At 41.4% G+C, this 19,481-nt stretch overlaps 1 protein-coding gene across 3 annotated transcripts in view; it reads right to left on the reverse strand.

Annotated features, from left to right (window-relative positions):
* Positions 1-15,964: 15,964 nt before the first annotated feature.
* The window catches only part of LOC104954556 (ribonuclease inhibitor-like), a 4,958-nt gene continuing 1,441 nt past the window's right edge, over positions 15,965-19,481 (reverse strand). Inside the window, exons 2-3 of one of the 3 annotated variants that reach the window (XM_010781681.1) lie at positions 18,822-18,831; positions 15,965-16,186 (exon numbers count right to left, since the gene is read on the reverse strand). In XM_010781681.1, the coding sequence (XP_010779983.1) occupies positions 15,995-16,186; positions 18,822-18,831 (202 nt within the window). In that variant the 3' untranslated portion in view covers positions 15,965-15,994. Of the gene's footprint in view, positions 16,203-18,821; positions 18,832-19,481 lie in introns of all 3 variants that reach the window. The other 2 variants (XM_010781679.1, XM_010781680.1) reach the window with 2 other exon arrangements.

A 19,481-nucleotide genomic window follows, 5' to 3' on the forward strand; every position in this document is an offset into this window, starting at 1 on the left:
GAACGAACCAGTACATTGGTGGACCACATGCCTACAATCAGTCTATACAAAAAAAAAGAACACAAAACAATAATGTGTCCTTTCTACCTTTACACATATTGAACAAGACCACACACACACCACAAAAGCACACAAACACACACACACACAAACAACACACACACACACACACACACACACACACACACAACACAACACACACACACACACACACACAAACACCACACACAACAACAACACACACACAACACACAACACCAACAACAAACAAACAACACCACAACAACACACAAAAAACAACACACAACAACACACACACACCACAACACACACACGGAAAGAGACGTACTGGGTGAAGGTAGTGGACTACAGCAAATCCGGTTGTCTTTACAAACCTAGTTTGACAACCCACACAACCTTTATACACCAGATCCCAGCACCAAACAATGCAGGCCGACATCAAATATTAAACACTAAGGAACAAAGGCTCAACCTAAAGAAGAAAGCTTAAAGTACTGCTTGTTGGGACACACAGAAAAAAAATCAGCATCCCTCTAATCAGCTGCTTCTCGTTCTGCCAACCTTTCTATCAAAATCCTCCTTCACCCTTATGAATTCCTACTAACACAAAACAATATAACACAATTCCTTCACTCGTGTCAGAATTTTCAGCCATCTATAATATGTAAACACAGCCTCTCCCTCAATCCATCTCAATGCATCTCTCTCGCTGCATGCTGTTCCTGGCATATTTGCCCTCTTGCTCCCGAGATGGTGCTGATCTGGGGGATGGTCTCACCCACTCCCCACAATATGGGAGACCTTTTAAACTGGGCAGAGGAGTGCTGCTTGATCCCCCCCGCTCTATTTGGCTGGCAGGAGCGAATCAACCCAGAATCAGGGTTCCCTGTGGCAGGCACACGTCCCTCTCACCCATGTGCGCCAGTAATCGAGGCCCCTTGCTTGGCTGAATGACAACACAAATACGTCAATGTTTACATTTCAGAATCCCATTCCATTTCATGATAGGTGTGGGCTACGCAACATTGTCATTAATATAAATCCTACGGGCCTGCATGCCACTCTGTGGACCGTCAATTAACAAAGCTGATACCCTCCGTATTATCTGCCTCATGCGGTTCCTGTACCCTCTGATTATGGTTGATATCATCATTAGAATAACGATACTATTAACTTTAAATAGATCAATTTCACAATTAACACAATAAATATCAATTCATCCTCTGGGTGTTCACGGAACTTAGCTTTCAGCCGGTACATGCGATACACATGAACATGTTCCACTCCTGATACAGCCTATATTGATGTGCACCATTGAATGTAAGTGTTGTCACGATACAACATTGTTGTTTTTCGATATCCGATAGCCAAGTCCAAGAAATTGCATTCCGATATTGTTTTCGATACTCTTTCTAAAAAAAGGAAACAGCTTAAATGTAATGTAATTCGTGCCTTATTTCCACACCATACGCCATAACACAAACTTTGTAAACATGAGAACAATTAAATAAAATAAATGCACTAGAATTTGTATTAAATAACAATGTATATGAGAAGCCCTTTTCCGCAACTGAAAAAAATAAAATCCCCATGAAAGGTCATAATTGATGAGATAAAAAAGTTCGAAATTATGAGAAAAAGTTTGAAATAATGAGATAAAAAGTCCAATAATTTATGAGATAAAATGAATAATGAATAAAGTCATAATTATGAATAAAAAGTCGAAATTATGAGATAAAAAGTCAAAATAATGAGATAAAAAGTCGAAATTATGAGATAAAAAGTCGAAATAAATGAGATAAAAAGTCATAATTATGAGAAAAAAAGCGAAATAATGAGATAAAAAGTCCATAAATTATGAGAATAAAAAGTCGAAAATAATGAGATAAAAAGTCATAATTATGAGATAAAAAAGTCCAAATTTGAGATAAAAAGTGCTAAATATGAGAATAAAAGTCATAATTATGAGATAAAAAAGTCAATTATAATAAAGTCGAATTAATAGGTAAAAAGTCGAAATTATGAGATAAAAGTCATATGAATAAGAAGTGCGCATGGCGCTGAGTGCGCTGTCTTCAAAGGCCTTCATCTGCTGCTCTCCCCATGCAACGGCATCTAGTCCTAGTATATTACAGGGATTTTGTATTTAGATGTTACATATGCCTATACTTGCACTAAACTACAATAATCAGTTCATACTTTGACATGACTGTTGAACTATAATATAATTGGCCTATATTTGTGGTAACGTTCACGCCAACTAATGACAATAGATGTACAGTAGGCACTACGACTGCTGTGAAGTGTAAGCCTAAGCTCTACGACCCGTTGAGACTACCACGAAAACTATAGGCAATATTATTGTTCATAACAGGTAGTCACAGCATGAACTGCATTGTTGTTTAGCCTGCAATATAGGCTAATAGAACATCTAACATTTACAAAAAATCCACCTGTAATAGTACTTATGTGCTTGCGCTCAGTCCTATATGTTTGGTCCTTTTTGAAGAATGTTTAATGTATGCTTGAACTTTGTTTTATTTTGGTAAAAATGATAAGAGTGTCTTTCCGGAAGTCATGGTGACCCTTTCCCCGATGTTTATATTGTGGTTGTGGCGGTAAAAGTTCAACGATGTATAACTAATTCTACTGCGCTACTAGCAATACACGTTTTTCACTGTGTTTCATGAATTGGCCAAAGAAGAGAATAAACGTGATTGTGGACATCGGTTATCGAACGTACTTAATGTTCTTCAAGACCAGGAGTATTAACACCTTATAGGACTAGATGCTGTATATTGGCATGGTGGAGAGCAGCAAGGTGAAAGGGACCTGGAAACAGCGCCATTCTGCACGCGCTGCGCACTCTTATCTCATAATTATGACTTTTTATAAATAATTATTTCGACTTTTTATTCTCATAATTATGACTGTTTTATCTCATTATTTCGACTTTTTAATCTCATAACTTATGACTTACATGGGGATTTTATTTTTTCAAGTGGCGGAAATGGCTCCATACAATTAAGCATCATCTATAAACAACTTTTTAGTTTTCGCTTCTGGCGCTTTTTTGTCAAACCAGGCGCAGCGGCAGTTGCCTCCCACTTGCAGCCTGCTTCTCGTTTGCTCGCATGCTCCGGCAGCGAGCGCATGCAAGAGAAGGGGAAGGGAACTTAGAGCGTGCTTTGCGAGGAGGGACTGAGGCACGGCTGCAGTGCAGGAGTGGAAGCAGAGCGCAGTGACACACACGGCTCTTATTAAAACGGTGCTTCTCACCGGAGTACTTTTCCCCGTGCATTCTTAATACGATACTTAATGAAACGGAGGAATCGAACGTTTAACGGCAGGGTATTCGCGGTACCTTTCAAGCATCGGACAATCCGGCACCACTAATTGACATGTATCGGCTGTTGCTGTGGAAGTTAATGGAAATGGCTAGAAATGGCTCAAGCCAGTCAAATGCCACTGACTTATGTGGAAACAAACATGCTTGGCGCATTGGGACAGGAGGCATAGCAACAAAAAACAGAGTGCAACAGACCGATAAAGAGCAATGCAAAGCTGAGGACACTGGACGGGGGACGGAGAGAGACACATGGAGCCGGTGTTCATCAAAGTTTTGTAGGATGTATAAAGTGCTGATTGTTTATATCTCAAGCTAGAAGAGAGCTGAAATTGGCCAACAAAGCCACTGTGAGCAGTGCTTTATTATGTTGTGTGCCTGTTGCCGCCATGGTGTATGATCAAGTGTGGTTGTTTTAACAGGCTTGAAGGATATGATATGAGCTCAGAAAAAGTTGGTGTTTCACTGATGGATTTCGAGAGGACTGGCACTCCTCTCGAGAGAGAATAATAACCAAACTGGTTTTGGATAAAAACAGGCACTAATTGTGCAGTAGCTGCCACCAACATACACATAGGGCATACACATAGGCACGCACACACACACACGCACACACAACACACACACACACACACGACACACACACACACACACACACCACACCACCACACACCACACACACACACACACACACCACACACACACTACACACACACACACACACACACAACACACACACACACACACACACACAACACACAACACACACACACACACTGCAGAACAACTCACCAACCACTCTCGACAATTGTCCCCCCACAGGAGTCTACCATTAACGGTTCCTAAATTGCAAGTACGTAAATCTGTTTAAAATTTGGAGTTGCCTTTTTTATTACACCTGTCCATAACACTCCTTTTTGCCAATTGGGCATGAATATCAACACACACTTCCACCCACATCACACTGATGTCAATCAAAAATGCAGCCTCCTATAAGGCACACAAATGTGTCTACAAAAGGTGGGGGGATTCTTTTCTGGACTGTCCAATGAGGGTGACCTATAGAGCTGCCGCAAAGCTAATAAATATGAAAAGTTCAACTGAAAGGATTATGAGGACAGGAAGTTGCAGGTAAATGAAAGTCAGCATGCTGATTGAACAAAAAGGGCACATATGGAGAGGCCTCATACTCTCACTCAACTAAACACAAACACACACCACACACACAGAGTACACACACACACACACACGCACTGCCACACACACACACACGACGGCACACACACACACATATATCCACACACGCGCTGACTGAGTGATCAGCAGGGCTGTGAGTAAGCAAGGTGTCCTATGGGCGAGAGAGTGTCCATTCTAGCAGACATTTCCCTCTCCGCAACACAAGCAGGCCACCTCCTATCATACCATACCGTACAGCCGCTGCCCTCGAAGGATACTGAGAAGAGGAAAAGGGAGAGAGGAGAGGGAGGGGGAGGGAGATGGTGTGAAAGAAAGCAAACGAGGGGAGTGAAAATTGAAACTGCAATGAGCCCCAATGCCCTCACTGGTATACCGGCGGATTGACATTTTTTCCTCCAAATCCAAATTCTCCTGGCGAAAATACTATCCGACCATAATGTACATCGCTGAATGTCCATACTTACTGTTTTGGCCATGTGAAGCTTAGAGGCCTACTACAAACGTAACATTTGGATTTAGCGCTGACAGAGTTGTACCGAACTTCAAAATGCATTTCCCTTGCCTCGCCAGAAGACATTGCCAAAAAGTTCGTGGTCTTGTTATTTGGCGCAGTGGGTGAGTCCTGAGGAGTCTCCTTGATCCCTGACCCTCTTCCTTTCTGAAGAGCTGCATTAGCCCTGGGGCAAAGTAGGGCCTGCTGGCAGCAAACCCACCTGTCAATCAAGAGATAAGGACATCGTCCCCACAAGCGCAAAGCCCCAGGGACAGAGTGAGGAGGGGCTGTGGACAATGGGAAGGTCGAGCAGGAGAGGTTGATGGACAGAGGGTGAAGAGGGTGAAGGCTTGGTAAGTAGGAGGGAAATGAAGGGAGATAAGGAAGCCCACCATCCCTAGCACAGCTCTCGGCAGGCTGGACATGACACACACAAGCATCTAGTCATGTCCGGGGGCTGGCTTTGCTCATACATTGAAAGTCAGGCTGAACAACAAAAACTGGCCAAGCAAAAATAACAGGCCAGGGTTAAAGGTTTTCAAATAACACATATAAAAGCCAGAAACACGGATGGGAATGATAATATAGGTACACATTCTGGGCAGGCATGCAATTCGGGCATGCAGTCCACATGCACTCTGGCAGGACATAGATGTCATTTCTTATCTCATGCAATCAAGAATTTCACACACACCCTAGTACATGCAGTGGGCATCTCTGAAATCTCTGCAGAAGCAAATTGATATCTTGAGTTCAGTGTCAATACCAGGAAGCAAAGTGGGCAACATTTGGTCAGCAGAAACGTACGATCGTAAAGGTTAGGGGTGATGGAAGTGCGTGGCCAGATTTGTTAGCTGTAAATCAGACTGGTTGGATAAAAGAAGTGATCTCACCAGGATCTGCTTGAGGCAACAACACTGGCTAGCACAGCACTGCAAACATTTTGGAAGCTGAAATACATTGGTTAATGCCATTTTGCATGAGCAAGGAAAAAAGAAAGAAAGAAAACACCCACCAAAACAACCCCACTTAGTGTTGTTTACAACCATATAGTTGATGTGTGTTATTAGCTTTATTCGTTATTCTCGCGTCCAGGAGAGAAGCTTTAAAAGTAAGAGACAATAATAATTAATAATACTGGAAATACTTTACGGCAGTTTTCATTTACGGTAGTCCCGGATGTTGTCATATGCTACCCGCGTCTGTAAACAAAACTTATTAAAATAAACTGTACCTTTATTTAATATTCAGCAATAATAATATCTCGACGTCTATAGATGTAGTGTAAAATCAGTAGGTTTCGGTGTGCATCACTCCGTGCCATTTCACTTCGAAATTCATCTCTATAGGGAAAGGAATATTAGCAACATGCTAAATGCTAACAGGAGATTAAGGATGTTCAGAATAAAAGCTTGACATCAGACATTGTGCGCGAGAACCTCTGGTTTTTCGGTATAAAACAGCATTTAAACTGACGGTATTTTTAAACTAAATTATGCCATAAAACATTTTAATTTCTAACAGTGTTGATAAGTCAGGATAAGACACATTTCTGCCTCCCACCTCAGACAATCGTCAACACTCTGGAAAACCTGCAATTTGATCATATTTTTAACCTAGTTTAGAAAATATGGCTAGCCATTGTCCAACTGCTTACTACAAACACAATGACATGTTCTGTGTGTGCTAATGAACTACAAATCAAATGTGGTTCTGAGATGTATATTGCATAATATGGTAAGTATACATGGACAAGTGGCTCAAGTCTAAAGTGCATGGGGATACTGGATAGAGTTACACAGACAAGTGAACATTGACAATTAAACAACACAAGTTTGATCTTCCAAGTCAAGTCATTTATTCTCTTCTGTCAAGTCAATTTGAAAGTCATTCTATCTGGAAATGTATTTGAATGTTTGTTAAACACAATTTAAAATGTGACATATTTGTGTCATACCCATGTCTGGTAGTAGAGGCTAAGTACATGGAGAGAAGCCTGTGGCGAGGGAAGAGGCCTCCTAGTGATTTCAGCCAAAGGCAGAATTGCAGTATAAAAACAGATGACACAAAATAAATGGACACACTCCTTTGTGACCATGAACAGCGTTGTCTCAGGAAAGTAGAAACATATTGGCTTCAGACAAATAGCCTGAGTAAGATTTTGAAAAGTGGTTCCAAAAAACCCAATAATACATCACATCTTTATTCTCACCCTCAGACAAAGCCATCTCTGTCAGAACATCAATGGCATGATGCATTAATGATTTGTGCGTTGTCAAACAACAACGTCCCTGTCACAGCCATCTATTGATGAGCCATCTTGCAATGAGGGTAAGTGATTAGAGGTTGGAACCGCTGTTGTGTTGAGACACTGAAATAAATCACACAAAAGCAGGAGCAATATATCTGTAGCTAAGGCCTGTTATGTATGTTTGAAATGTTTGAAATGTTTTGAGTTGAAATGTAATTTATAGATGACAAGCCATAAATGCTGCATTGTGGTTGGTGCAATCTATCAACAGTCTGCAAAGAGGTCAACCAATCAGAAGTTGTTTGGGACAGCCACTCCTTGAAACGGATGCTATTCTGGGTGTTCTTGTTTAGTGAAATTCCCCTCCCAGCTCTGCCTGGTGCCTAAGGCCTCGCTTGGAGCCTGCTGTAACAATGGTAGACTATTTCCTCCTCCGTGTAATAGACAGAAGGAGTTGCAGCAGATCACATATTCACCTCGTGATTCAAGGATGACAAGAAATCCCAGCGCTGGATTCAATTTAACCTATTTCAAATGTCCAGGGATCCAACAAATAAAGTAACACTTAACAACAAACATCATAAACAAAAGCCTTTGAAAAGCAGTACTTGTTAAGTCTTTCACAATGAACTACTTAGTAAAATGCTGATAAACATGCAGGGTTAAAGCCACATTTGCTCGTTCAGGTGCCGGGTGCCATGCCGGGTCAGCGCTGCCAAGACTGATCTGACTGACAGAACGGCTGTCCATTGAGGGGATGCAGAAATAAAAGCTTCGCCCCGGATCAGTGGAGCATCCGACACACTGGCCTGAGCGCTTTGGGTCTCTGAGGCTGGAGCTTTCTGTCACTCACTGTGTAAACACACACATGCTCACCAAAGTCAGAGACAAAAGCATGCATATACTGCGACAATAACACACAAACAGAGAATAAAAGATTCATTTTCTCAATCAACTTCTTACTATAAGTGATGGGGATTTACATTCTATTTTCTGCTAAAGTGAGAATTGTTTTACTTATTTCAAACTGATTAAAACCTGTTAAGTCCGAGAGACCCCGGTACCGGGGCCCTCCTGCAACATCTTGCACGAAACAGTGTCTGAGGGCATGTTCATTTAATAAACTATGAATGTTTTATATCCATGTAACGGGAAGAAACTCATCTAACTGATCATTTAAATTTTTTTTAAAAATGCTAACGCTGAGCCTCTGAACTAGCAACAAGCGAAAAATGCTAACAGATGACTGCACCGAAATTCACTCACAAAACCTTATTATTTATCTTTGCTGCACATCCAACCCATCGTTTCACATCGTGAGGAGACACAGAATCGAGGAGTACACTTCATTATCACTCAATTATACAAACTCACGGAGACAATAACAAGAACAGACATCAAAACATATGGCGCTAGGTAGCTAAAAACGCTAACATGGCTCACCTGTGTGGTAGTCTGGTCAAAAGTGGTCTTCAATAGCATTAAAACGATAAAAAAAAAACGCTGCTGAAGTTAATTCATAGGTTAATCCAATGTGTCTGTGTCTCTTTGAATGATTTCTGATAATCCATGAGCAATAAACCTGCTTTTCGGTTTTGAGATGTCAGACCTAGAGACAGCTTCACTCTGGTGCAAAACTGCGTACGCGAAGCCCCCACCTTTTTGTTTTAACATGTGTGTGAGTGGGGAGATTCCCCTTCGATTCTATTGGTTTTAACGGTCAGAAAGAGATGTCAATCACCAAAATCGACCAATGGGTTCCAGAGAAACGGTAAAACCCCCATTTCCACCCAAATCACCTCAGAGGTGGAGTTTTTTTTGCTAAACCTCTCTAAAAAGGTCAAATGTCACTTGTTTTGCATCAATCTTGATACTGGGTACATACAGTATTATATGTTTTACTTTGGATTCCTACACTTTTTTTTAAAAAAGGGTAGTTTTCACTATAAGTAAAAAATAATTGTTGGATGGACACTATAATTTACAGTTTTTTACTATGTTCAATCTGAATTTTCTTTAAAATAAAAAACATCTATATTGATTCTGACTTTTCTACATCCAACTCACAGGTTTATCATTACTTTGAGAAAAAAGATTACTAATGTAACCCTTTTAGAAGGGAATATGGTCATTTGTTCTGGGAATGTCATTTTCGAGCCTGAGACCTGAAAAACAGGCTCAGGGCTAAACTGGTTAAGGTTTTAATACATGTAATGTCTTTATTCTAGTTTTTTAATCATGCATATAACCATGACCAAACCCCAGTAGGGCAAATTAATGAAAGATCCAGAGTAGTCGAATATTACAAGAACATAAAAAAAGGAAAACCAAATCAGTTTCATATGTTTGCAGTAATAATGAAGACATTACATTAAATAATACATTAAACCTGTCATTCCATCCGTGTTCTAGCTTTTAAGTTTTAATACATTAAGCCGTCCATCTGGCCTTCTTTTCCTATTTTTTGGGAGTAAGCAATCTTTAACACACTGTAATTAAACAACCATTCCACTTTTTGCCCCTCTTTACACCAGAATAATGATTGTTTCTTATTCACTCATTACATGTAATGTTATAGAAAAATACTTAGTATTGTAAACCAAGTTTCCAAGGGGGTTTAAATTAACTATAAGGATCAAACACATGTACAAAATCCCCAATGGAGATCTGACTTGATTGTAAAAGGTAAAAAGATGATATGTAAGATGAGAATAAGTAGGAGCATAGATGTTTAACACTTTTGAAGATGCATGTAAGACAAGCCATATGTAATTTTAAAGTCAGCACTTTTCCCCCATCTTTTATCCCTTCATCTCCACCCTCTCCTCTGTGTGTGCCCCCAGCTCTCCTGGTTAACATGTAACTCCACAGGAGAGAGAGAGAGAGAGAGAGAGAGAGAGAGAGAGAGAGAGAGAGAGAGAGTGAGAGAGACTCTGCTGTGAGATAAAAGCCGCCTCCTCCTTTAATCTTTGCCTTGCATTTTTGAAAACTATCCCCTCCATGTCTGCCCCCGTTCCTCCCCTGCCTCACCTCCTATTTACGGCTCTCTTTTTATCAATGTGACATTTTGATTTTACCTTTTGTTTCTGCCACGGTACTAAGAGCTTGTATTCCCAAATCTGCTTCTCTTGTGATGTCTTTGTCTCTTTTCTCACTTCATTCTGCCTTTTACCTCCTTCCCCTGCCATCCTTTGCTGTACATTTCTACTCCCCTCTTATCCCTCAGCTCTCATCTTCACAGTGTGTATACGATTCAGAGAGTTGATAGGAAGACCTCGGGCAATCTCTTACTCTGCCAGACTTTCATTTTCCTCCGCCTCGTACATCAATCTGCAACTCACTTTGTCTTTGTCCAGAGACCTACAAACAGACAGCTCCAGCCAAAACACATTTATATCGTTTTTAAATAAATGTGCTTTTCCCAAGCCGAGGTCAGGTACTAGCAATAAGGGGACATTGAAATATTATTTACTCTCCTTTCATCCCTCCCTCCCTCCAGGTCTCACACTTGTCGTTGCTTTGTTGGTCCCAGCATTGTACAGTATCTTTATATGACTTTTCTATTCAAATTGTGTTGAATTTCTTATGTCCTTTTCTCTGAACTCTTCCATTGATGGATGGATGCAATTGACAGTAATAAAAAATAAAAAAAAACACCACATGACAGGGCTCCAAATGCATGCTAATATGTTAGAAGTCGTAACTTTATTACGGGACAAAAGTAAACACAATTTGACTTTTTGGGTAAAGTTTGTCACTTTAATTTGCATCGATGAAACAATACAAAACACTTATAAATCATGAATAATGCAACAAGATTGTCATTAAAGTCCCATATTACACCCACCCATGTGTTGGGTACTTATTTCGGCTGATTAGACCTCTTCTCAGGATTGTGTGGGCGTGTGTAGCCGAGCTTGATTGTCCTTCACTCTCCTCGCTGTTTTGTCGCAATTGGGGTTGAGCTAATTTTAACTGTGTTCTAGTGAAATAGCATAAGCAAGTTTGTTAATCGGACTATATGTACTATTTGATTGTAACCCTTTCAGATATGTTCACATACAGTACATGGGCAAAGTAAATATGATCGACTTGCATATTCCTTTTGAAGCTATGACGTCAGATTCTCCCCACAGTGACCAGCACCGAAATATGATGAGAATATTGTGCTTAACCCAAAAAGACATAAAAAAAGTGATCCATCAAGATCACTTATGTAATGTTTCAGCTGTAACAGTTGACCATCTCTATATCGTCTTGCTAATGAGATCTGTGCCAGCGGAAAACAGGCTTTAAAAGAAGAACAATCTACTGTTTCCTTTTCATCTTTTAAAAGCACATTTCAAACTTTATGTTATAATGTTGATGGAAAGTTGTGGGTGAATTATCCAAGCTTATATTTGATATACCCCATTTGGTAGTGTCTGTCATGTTTGCCACTGGGTTAGTGCAGCTCTCTTTTTCTTAACATTCATGGAATAACCCACTCATACATTAAAGTATCCTTCCTCATTACCATACAGAAACTTGCAAACTTGAAATAAAGTACAATGAGTCCAAAAGTAAACTTTGACAACCCCTGAATAGTGTCTGAATATTTGGCATACTATTGAGCTTGCTTCAGATTATAAAAGAAAATAATTTTGGATGATAAATGTTCCACAGTAACAATCTACAGACGTGCATTTAACGCACTTTAGGTGCAGGGACAACCCTCACATGCCCCATAATGTACTCTGTACGCTGTCCTCTTTATGAACTTGCCAATGAGCATCCTGCTGCATTATTTACTTGGCTTACAGAAATGCAATTAGAGAAAGAAAGACGGAAGAAACTCATAAACAGCGAATATTGATAGCAAGCATCAGAAAAGGCGAGTGTCATAATGATTGTTAAGATGTGGGGGTTGTTGTGCGCAATAACAATCAAAGTTGCATATGTGTGTGTACGTGTGTGTGTGAGTCTCATTAGGATGTGTGGGATGCAGAACAGCAGACAGACATTGTGACTAACAACCATGGGCACTCGTAATCAGGGCTTCGCTCACTCCTCAGCGGCATAAGGTCACCTGTGATTGATTCAAATGAGAGGAAGCATCATGCATGTCTTTAAAGCCTACACGGCTGAGTGAGTGTTAGTATTATTGGGTGTATGAATTGGAGTGTATGTACGACAATAACACATCATTACATGTTCAGTGTTTCATAGCCTTTGAGAGTGCAGCTGCACAGAGGATGAGTGAGAGCAGGTGCACGAGTGTTCGAGAACATCTTAAAATGTGTGGGTTTGCTTCTGAATCAATACGTCCTTGAAATCATAATGTGAACCGCTGGTGTTGCTGTAACTTTTGTATTACTTTTGTTCATATCCACAGCTGCAGTTTAAAGCAGTTCATCCACTGCTTTAAAGATTTAAGTTTTATAATGAAGGTTTAACAATTCAAAGCTGAGCAACTTTGAGGCAAACCTCTGTTTTATTACCATAATCCTGCACACTTTGAGCCATTTCAATTGGATTCTTCTTCTGCATGCATGGAAGGTTTATACAAGTGTCTTTCAAAATTAGAAAATGTGTCATAAGCCTGGAAGATCACTCAGAAAGCCTTCAATGCTTTCTTTATATTGTCAATAACAGATTAGCTCCCTCAGTATTTTAATGATATCACATTTTATAGTTTTGATTGTAACTGTGTGCTTTGGGAGATTAGCTATGCTCCTTACAAAACCCAGAGGAAAATAATGTTTGCGAAAGCGGACTCAAAAAAGCAGGATGGCAATTCAAATCCAGAATTAATTTTTCATCATAAGGTTTTAAAACGAATCCTCCCAAGTAAGCCTTTTGTCAAATTACACATACATTGAAAAAGCCTCATCCATATGCCATTTAAATGACAGCAATTTGAAGATGATCCCTATGACAAGCTTGTACAGCAGCGTCTTGCTGGAAGGAATTCCAAAAGGCAATTTCAGAACAGTACAAACATAATCATGGAATCATTTACTTCTCAGGTTATTAAAAAGCTTCCTCTTAAAGGTCTATCTACATTTATTTTCCCAAAGTTCAGTGCTTTCAACAACTTTAAGACAATAATTTGAATTTTTAATACATTCAAGAGTCTCTCAAATAAAACTTCAAATCTTTTGCAAGCAACATTGTGGCTTCATTTACTGTGAGAGATGGGACAGTTGGTCTGAATAATGTAATAACAAACTGCTGTTATGGACAACAGTTTTCATTATTCCAACTCACTTCTGTGAAATCATGTTGCGTAGACCACTCATAATACTGTAATTTCCATAAACCCCTGCTGCCAAATGAAAAAGCCAGCCAGAATACTCATGGTGAGTGGCAGTTAACTTCCTCCTGGTGTTTTTATTAACCCAGGCTTGTACCTTTGACTTTTATCACCCAATAACCAGACATTTTCTCACACAGTGGTTCATCTTCTGGGCTGATTCTTTATCTGGCAAAGTTTTGTTACAATCCAAGTGGTGGAGGTGGTCCAGCTATGAGTCACCTCACATTGTCTACGGAGAAAATGAATAGAGCTTTCACTTACAGAACCGCTCGGCAGCTCCATTAACTATTGTCAGAGAATAATTCTTCCTTACTCTTAAGATATACTTTTCTGCCTGTTGACGTTTATGACCTACCCTGACTCTGTTATCTGTCTTAAGGAATGGGAGGCCTCAGCTATAATGTTGATATCAGTTTTATGACCGGGCAACTATCGGTCACAAATGGTTTATGATAGTGGGAACGCTGGCTTTCTAGCCTGGGTCAGTCAGGTGATTCAGTGTCTCGAGATGTTGGGGATATCTCCAGTGTTCCCAGATGTTTACGTTATCTCCCCCAATATGTTGATTAACACTCTGTAAATTAGTTAAAAGGTCTATCGAGAGAGAGGCTGGGCAGAATTGATGTGGCAACCCACCCGTGCAGTCAGAACCTCTGGCTGCTGTGACTTGTGATGTGAAATTCTCCGGCCGATACTGTGATTGACGGTATCCTAAAATTACCTGTGAAACTGAGCGGTTGTGTTTCGTTTTTGGTTAATGAACATTTGGGNTTCAGTGGGCCCAGCTGTTTGGATTATCTCCCCCAATATGTTGATTACTCTCTGTAAGCTAGTTAAAAGGTCTATCCAGAGAGAGGCTGGGCAGAATTGATGTGGCAACCCACCCGTGCGGTCAGAACCTCTGGCTGCTGTGACTTGTGATGTGAAATTCTCCGGCCGATACTTGTAACAAACTATCAGTGTTTGACATCAAAGCTCCAACTCTCCTCGTGTCTCTCTGAGTCCTGACTCTCCATTGCTGCAGAAGTTTCCCTTACATACCGCAATGTTCCTGTTTGAAATAACTCCAGGTTTAATAATCTGTTCAGAGATGAAGAAGGTTAGAAAGTGGAAACTCCAAACAGGTAAAAAGTGTAAGAGACAAAAAGTGCAAAGATCTCTCATTAATATTAAAGACAACGTGCTTCTCCTTCAATAATAAAGAGGTGACTTCACATCTGAAACTCTGCTCCATCTACACAAACTCATGATGTGCAGCCAGACCAATCAAACCCACAGAAACTGATTCAACTCAAGATCTCAACGTTTACAAAGATCACAAATATTTCATGATGACTTTTGAAGAAATGTGAACAAAAAACCAACAGAATATTTATTTTAGGAATAGTGGAGTCATCAAATCACAGCATCTTCAGTTTGAACTATTCAGTCAGTAAAAGCATCGTGTAGCTTCAGAAAACAGAGAGCCAACAAATGGATTATTTATCAATCTAAAAACACTGAAACTACAAGACCTGGTTGACTATAAAACTCTCCAAATGATGTTCAAAGCCACAAATCAACAACGGCCTCATGGTATCCAGGGACTGTTCACTCAGAGAAAACCAACGTGCTGAGAGGAAACTGCATATTCAAAAAACACATACGTACAAATTCCAAACTTCACTTCATAACAGAGAAAGGTGTTGATCTGTGGAATAGCTGGAATGATGAGCTGAGATACTGAGCAGCTTCATCTCAACTAAAACTACTTTTCAGAACAATATACTAATGGTTATGATCAGGAGCCGTGATTTCCTGCTTATTCTTGTCTGTGACGATTTTGGTTGACCTGTAAAGATTATTTCTTTTGTTTTTTAGATTTGTACAAAGAGATGATTTTCTTTTTTTTAAACAACGTATGAAATATCACGGATGCTGATGACGATGAACTGAACTCTGATTTTCATGAACTATGTATGCTAGAGGGGAACGACCAGAAAGGGTTAGAAGCTTCTTCTTCTTGCCCCTTTTGAACATGAAGGAAACTACTTGAGTATTTATTTTAATACTTTGAAAAGTATTTTGTTATTTTGCTTCTTTTTATTATTATTCATTTTCTGTTTGTTTTTTTTGTTGTTTTTTTTAAACATGTTCAATAAATTGACTAATAAAACAATAATAATAATACAAACATATTAGATGTTTAGGAGTTTTAATAGAAATATGTTCTTGTTGTATTTTGTGTATCATTTATTTAAAGCATGCTTCAGAATATAAGGTGAGTTTCAGGTGTTTGAGATGAGTGCATTATGCAGGGTAGGATAGTCAGCATTAAGATGCTCAGTGAGGATCAGAGTGATATCAGCCTGATGTCTGCAGCTCAGAGTCAACACAACTCTCTTCATCTCAGCACAGAAGTGAAAGATGGAGAACTGACCTGAGAGTCTCCAGTCTGCAGTCTGGACTCTCCAGAAGATCTCTCAGCAGCTCCACTCCTGAATCCTGCAGATCGTTGCCACTCAGGTCCAGATCTCTCAGATGGATGTTGGACTTCAGAGCTGAGGCCAGAGCAGAACAGCTGATCTCTGACAACCTGCAGTCCTCCAGACTGAATAAAGAAAACATGATGTAACTTTAGAAAACAATGTTCCTGTTTGAAATAACTCCAGGTTTAATAATCTGTTCAGAGCTGAAGAAGGTTAGAAAGTGGAAACTCCAAACAGGTAAAAACTGTAAGAGACAAAAAGTGAAAAGATCTCTCATTAATATTAAAGACAACGTGCTTCTCCTTCAATAATAAAGAGGTGACTTCACATCTGAAACTCTGCTCCATCTACACAAACTCATGATGTGCAGCCAGACCAATCAAACCCACAGAAACTGATTCAACTCAAGATCTCAACGTTTACAAAGATCACAAATATTTCAGGATGAATTTTGAAGAAAAACATCCAGAATATTTATTTTAGGAATAGTGGAGTCATCAAATCACAGCATCTTCAGTTTGAACTATTCAGTCAGTAAAAGCATCGTGTAGCTTCAGAAAACAGAGAGCCAACAAATGGATTATTTATCAATCTATTTTCTTTATTCGTTTTCTCTTGACCGTTGTTGTTCACGTACAATTTTGGTCCGCCGTTTGGATACCGAACCTCGGATCTACATACGCCCTGAGCCGCACGGTACCCAGGAGAGGGCCACCGGCTCTGTGTATCGTACCCCGTCATCTGGACGCAAGTCCCAGACACCAGGCAGGGTCCTTCCACGTATAGTGTATTTGCACGATCCGAAGCACGGCACGACGGAACGCGAGGCCGTTGAAAATGGCTGTTGACTACCTTCCGTACACGAAGGCATTGAGCTGTCTAGCATGGAGCTATGTGGTACAGGCGCCAAATGGGGTCTAAGTTGGTGGTCCCCCCGTGGTCCAGGGGTGTCGACGAGGCCCAAAAAGTGTCGGGGAACAGACCGCAGAGGGGCGGAACCCCGAGAAGGTACTGTTCCAACGGCGGACCAACAATTGTACGTGAAAACAAACGTCAAGAGACAACGAATAAAGGGAAAAAAGGAATGTAGACCGACGTCGAGACGAGCAAGTAAAAAACAAAACGCTCAGACTGGTGTTTCGGAGGGTCCACCGGGCTCCCGGATAGATACCCAACGCGGGGATGTAAGCGGATCGAGGTCAAAAACTTACTGTCGGTGAGTGGTGTCTAGTGTATGTTCCGTTGTGAGTAATGTCTTTGATAAGGAAAACAGCAATCGTGCGTGACTCGATCGAGCCTCCGATTGCCCCATCTACACTCTGTCGACAAAGATAGGTTGGGCTTGTTCCTCTCCTCTCTCTCCTTGTATAGGCAGCAGAGCAAAAGGCCCTGACTCTCCGGATCTATTGAAGCTCGGATCCACTCTCCACTCGGATTTCCTAACTTATAGGTATTTAAAGAACGGGAAGATACCCACTTATTCTTCAGGCTTACAACGTGTTGGGTGTCTAACTACGTAAATTCGAACGTTGGAAAGTTTCTTTATCCTAGAGACGGAGGCACCCGTGTGGTGCCTCTGGCGCTGGGAGAGTCCGGGGTTACAGACCTCCGTCAGCGTGGGTGTTTATTTCTGCCCATGTTGCGTACCCTGATTCCTATGCTTGTCCATATCCGGTCTCTGAATACCGATGAGGAGTAATGTATTTGCCGAAGGGGTGATGTGTGTAAAACAGCAAGAACTGTATATTCAGAGGTATCTCAGGGATTGTCTTGTCGACATCTCCGTCACCTGGCTTCAGAGTCCTAGATACATTTAAGACCAAGCGCGCTTAATGTGTGAGTTTTTGCGACACCAGAGTGACGCTCCTGGGGGACTACATCCACAAGAAGGTCGAAGAGTTTGCGCTTAATCCGACAATGTGCGAAACCGATTGCTCAAATCCCGCGTGTAGCTTACGAGGCAGACTGTCGGGCGCATGGTTATCCGCGAGAAAGATAAGGGGCTGTGCACTTTGCTTCTATACAGACAGGACTCGCTGCGAGTAGCCACAAACGCTCAGGAACCAATGGTAATGATTTACCAGAGTACCAGTAACCTCGCTCCCCGCCCCGCTTGAGTACCTCGGACTACTGAGAGTTTTGTTTTCGTGAGAGTGCGGTAGTCGAGACCCGAACCGGGACCCCCGGAATGCCGTCGGCAGGGGGATCATGGACGCTCCTAGGCCGAACCCTGGACGGGATCGACAACTGCGGGATAGTAAGGAGGAGCTGGGACCGGGTTCACCGACAGGAATTCCGTCGTAAAGAGGAGAACGGTATTTAGTCCCTTCGCTCAACCCCTCAACGTACGGAGAGGCACCTCAGCATGTAAGGACTCCCCTTAGGCTACCGAGCCCACAACGGAGGAGACCGGCTTACACCGCAGGACGGGTTCCACGAAGGTGAACGGGTGTAGGTTAGCTGGGTAGGTGCCGTGCGAAATTTGCAGGGTGTCCTCTCGGTGCATGCGGCGTTCAACGACACGGGACACGCCCGGGTTCTCGCATACAGCTAACGAAGCCGGACATACTGCGTCAGTCCTCGTCTGAGAAGCAAACGGTACCCCCGTGATCCATTCCCAATCCCGAGACAGGTTCGTACGCACTAGGGGGGTGACAACTGTATGTTACGTCTATATCCCGTCACCGAAGTATGACGTAGGTCCACTCTACGTGAGGATGGCCTTGCAGAGTATGCCGCGACGGGACTCTCCTCAGTGAGACTCTGTAGACGAAGTCGTCGCAGCACCCGCAGAAGACCGTGTAGAGGAGCCATGGATTAATTACAACTATGGCTGCGGTAGGAAATAATTACATAAGGACAGCGGTCAGGTATAAGCGATGTTACTGAATAAATTGCATAGTAGTACTATAATCCGAGCGACCATAGTAGTATGTTGCCGTTACTTTTTTCGTGCGTCGTCTCGCGTCAGTCATCTGGAGATGACGTGACCTATCAATGCAGCACTTCGGGTGTCCAAGAACAACGATGACAATAAAGATACGTTCTGCGGTCTCTTTGTTCTGTTTGTTTGAACTGAAACTTGAGATGTCCTTCTATTCCTCCTGAAAAATGTTTTTTGATATCTCTAACAACAGGTCTCTCCTCTGTACCTGAACTATATGGTTCACAGTGCCATTCCGGTGTCTACGACATCAACTAATACCGATGATGCTTTCCTGTGAGGTTTATATAATCTCAACTCATAGGAGAACAACTTGCCTAGTAACATATGTGTACTTAGCTTCGTAGTCTGCATTTTCGAAAAGACTCACTTGGACCTTGGTATTGCGGCAAAACTAATTCCGAGTCTTATATTATACCTCCAAAATATCAGGGTGAGACTTTCCTCACGGAGTCGTACTTGG

Source organism: Notothenia coriiceps, unplaced genomic scaffold, assembly GCF_000735185.1.
Source record: "Notothenia coriiceps isolate Sejong01 unplaced genomic scaffold, NC01 NC01_scaffold00023523, whole genome shotgun sequence".
Classification (NCBI taxonomy): Eukaryota; Metazoa; Chordata; class Actinopteri; order Perciformes; family Nototheniidae; genus Notothenia; species Notothenia coriiceps.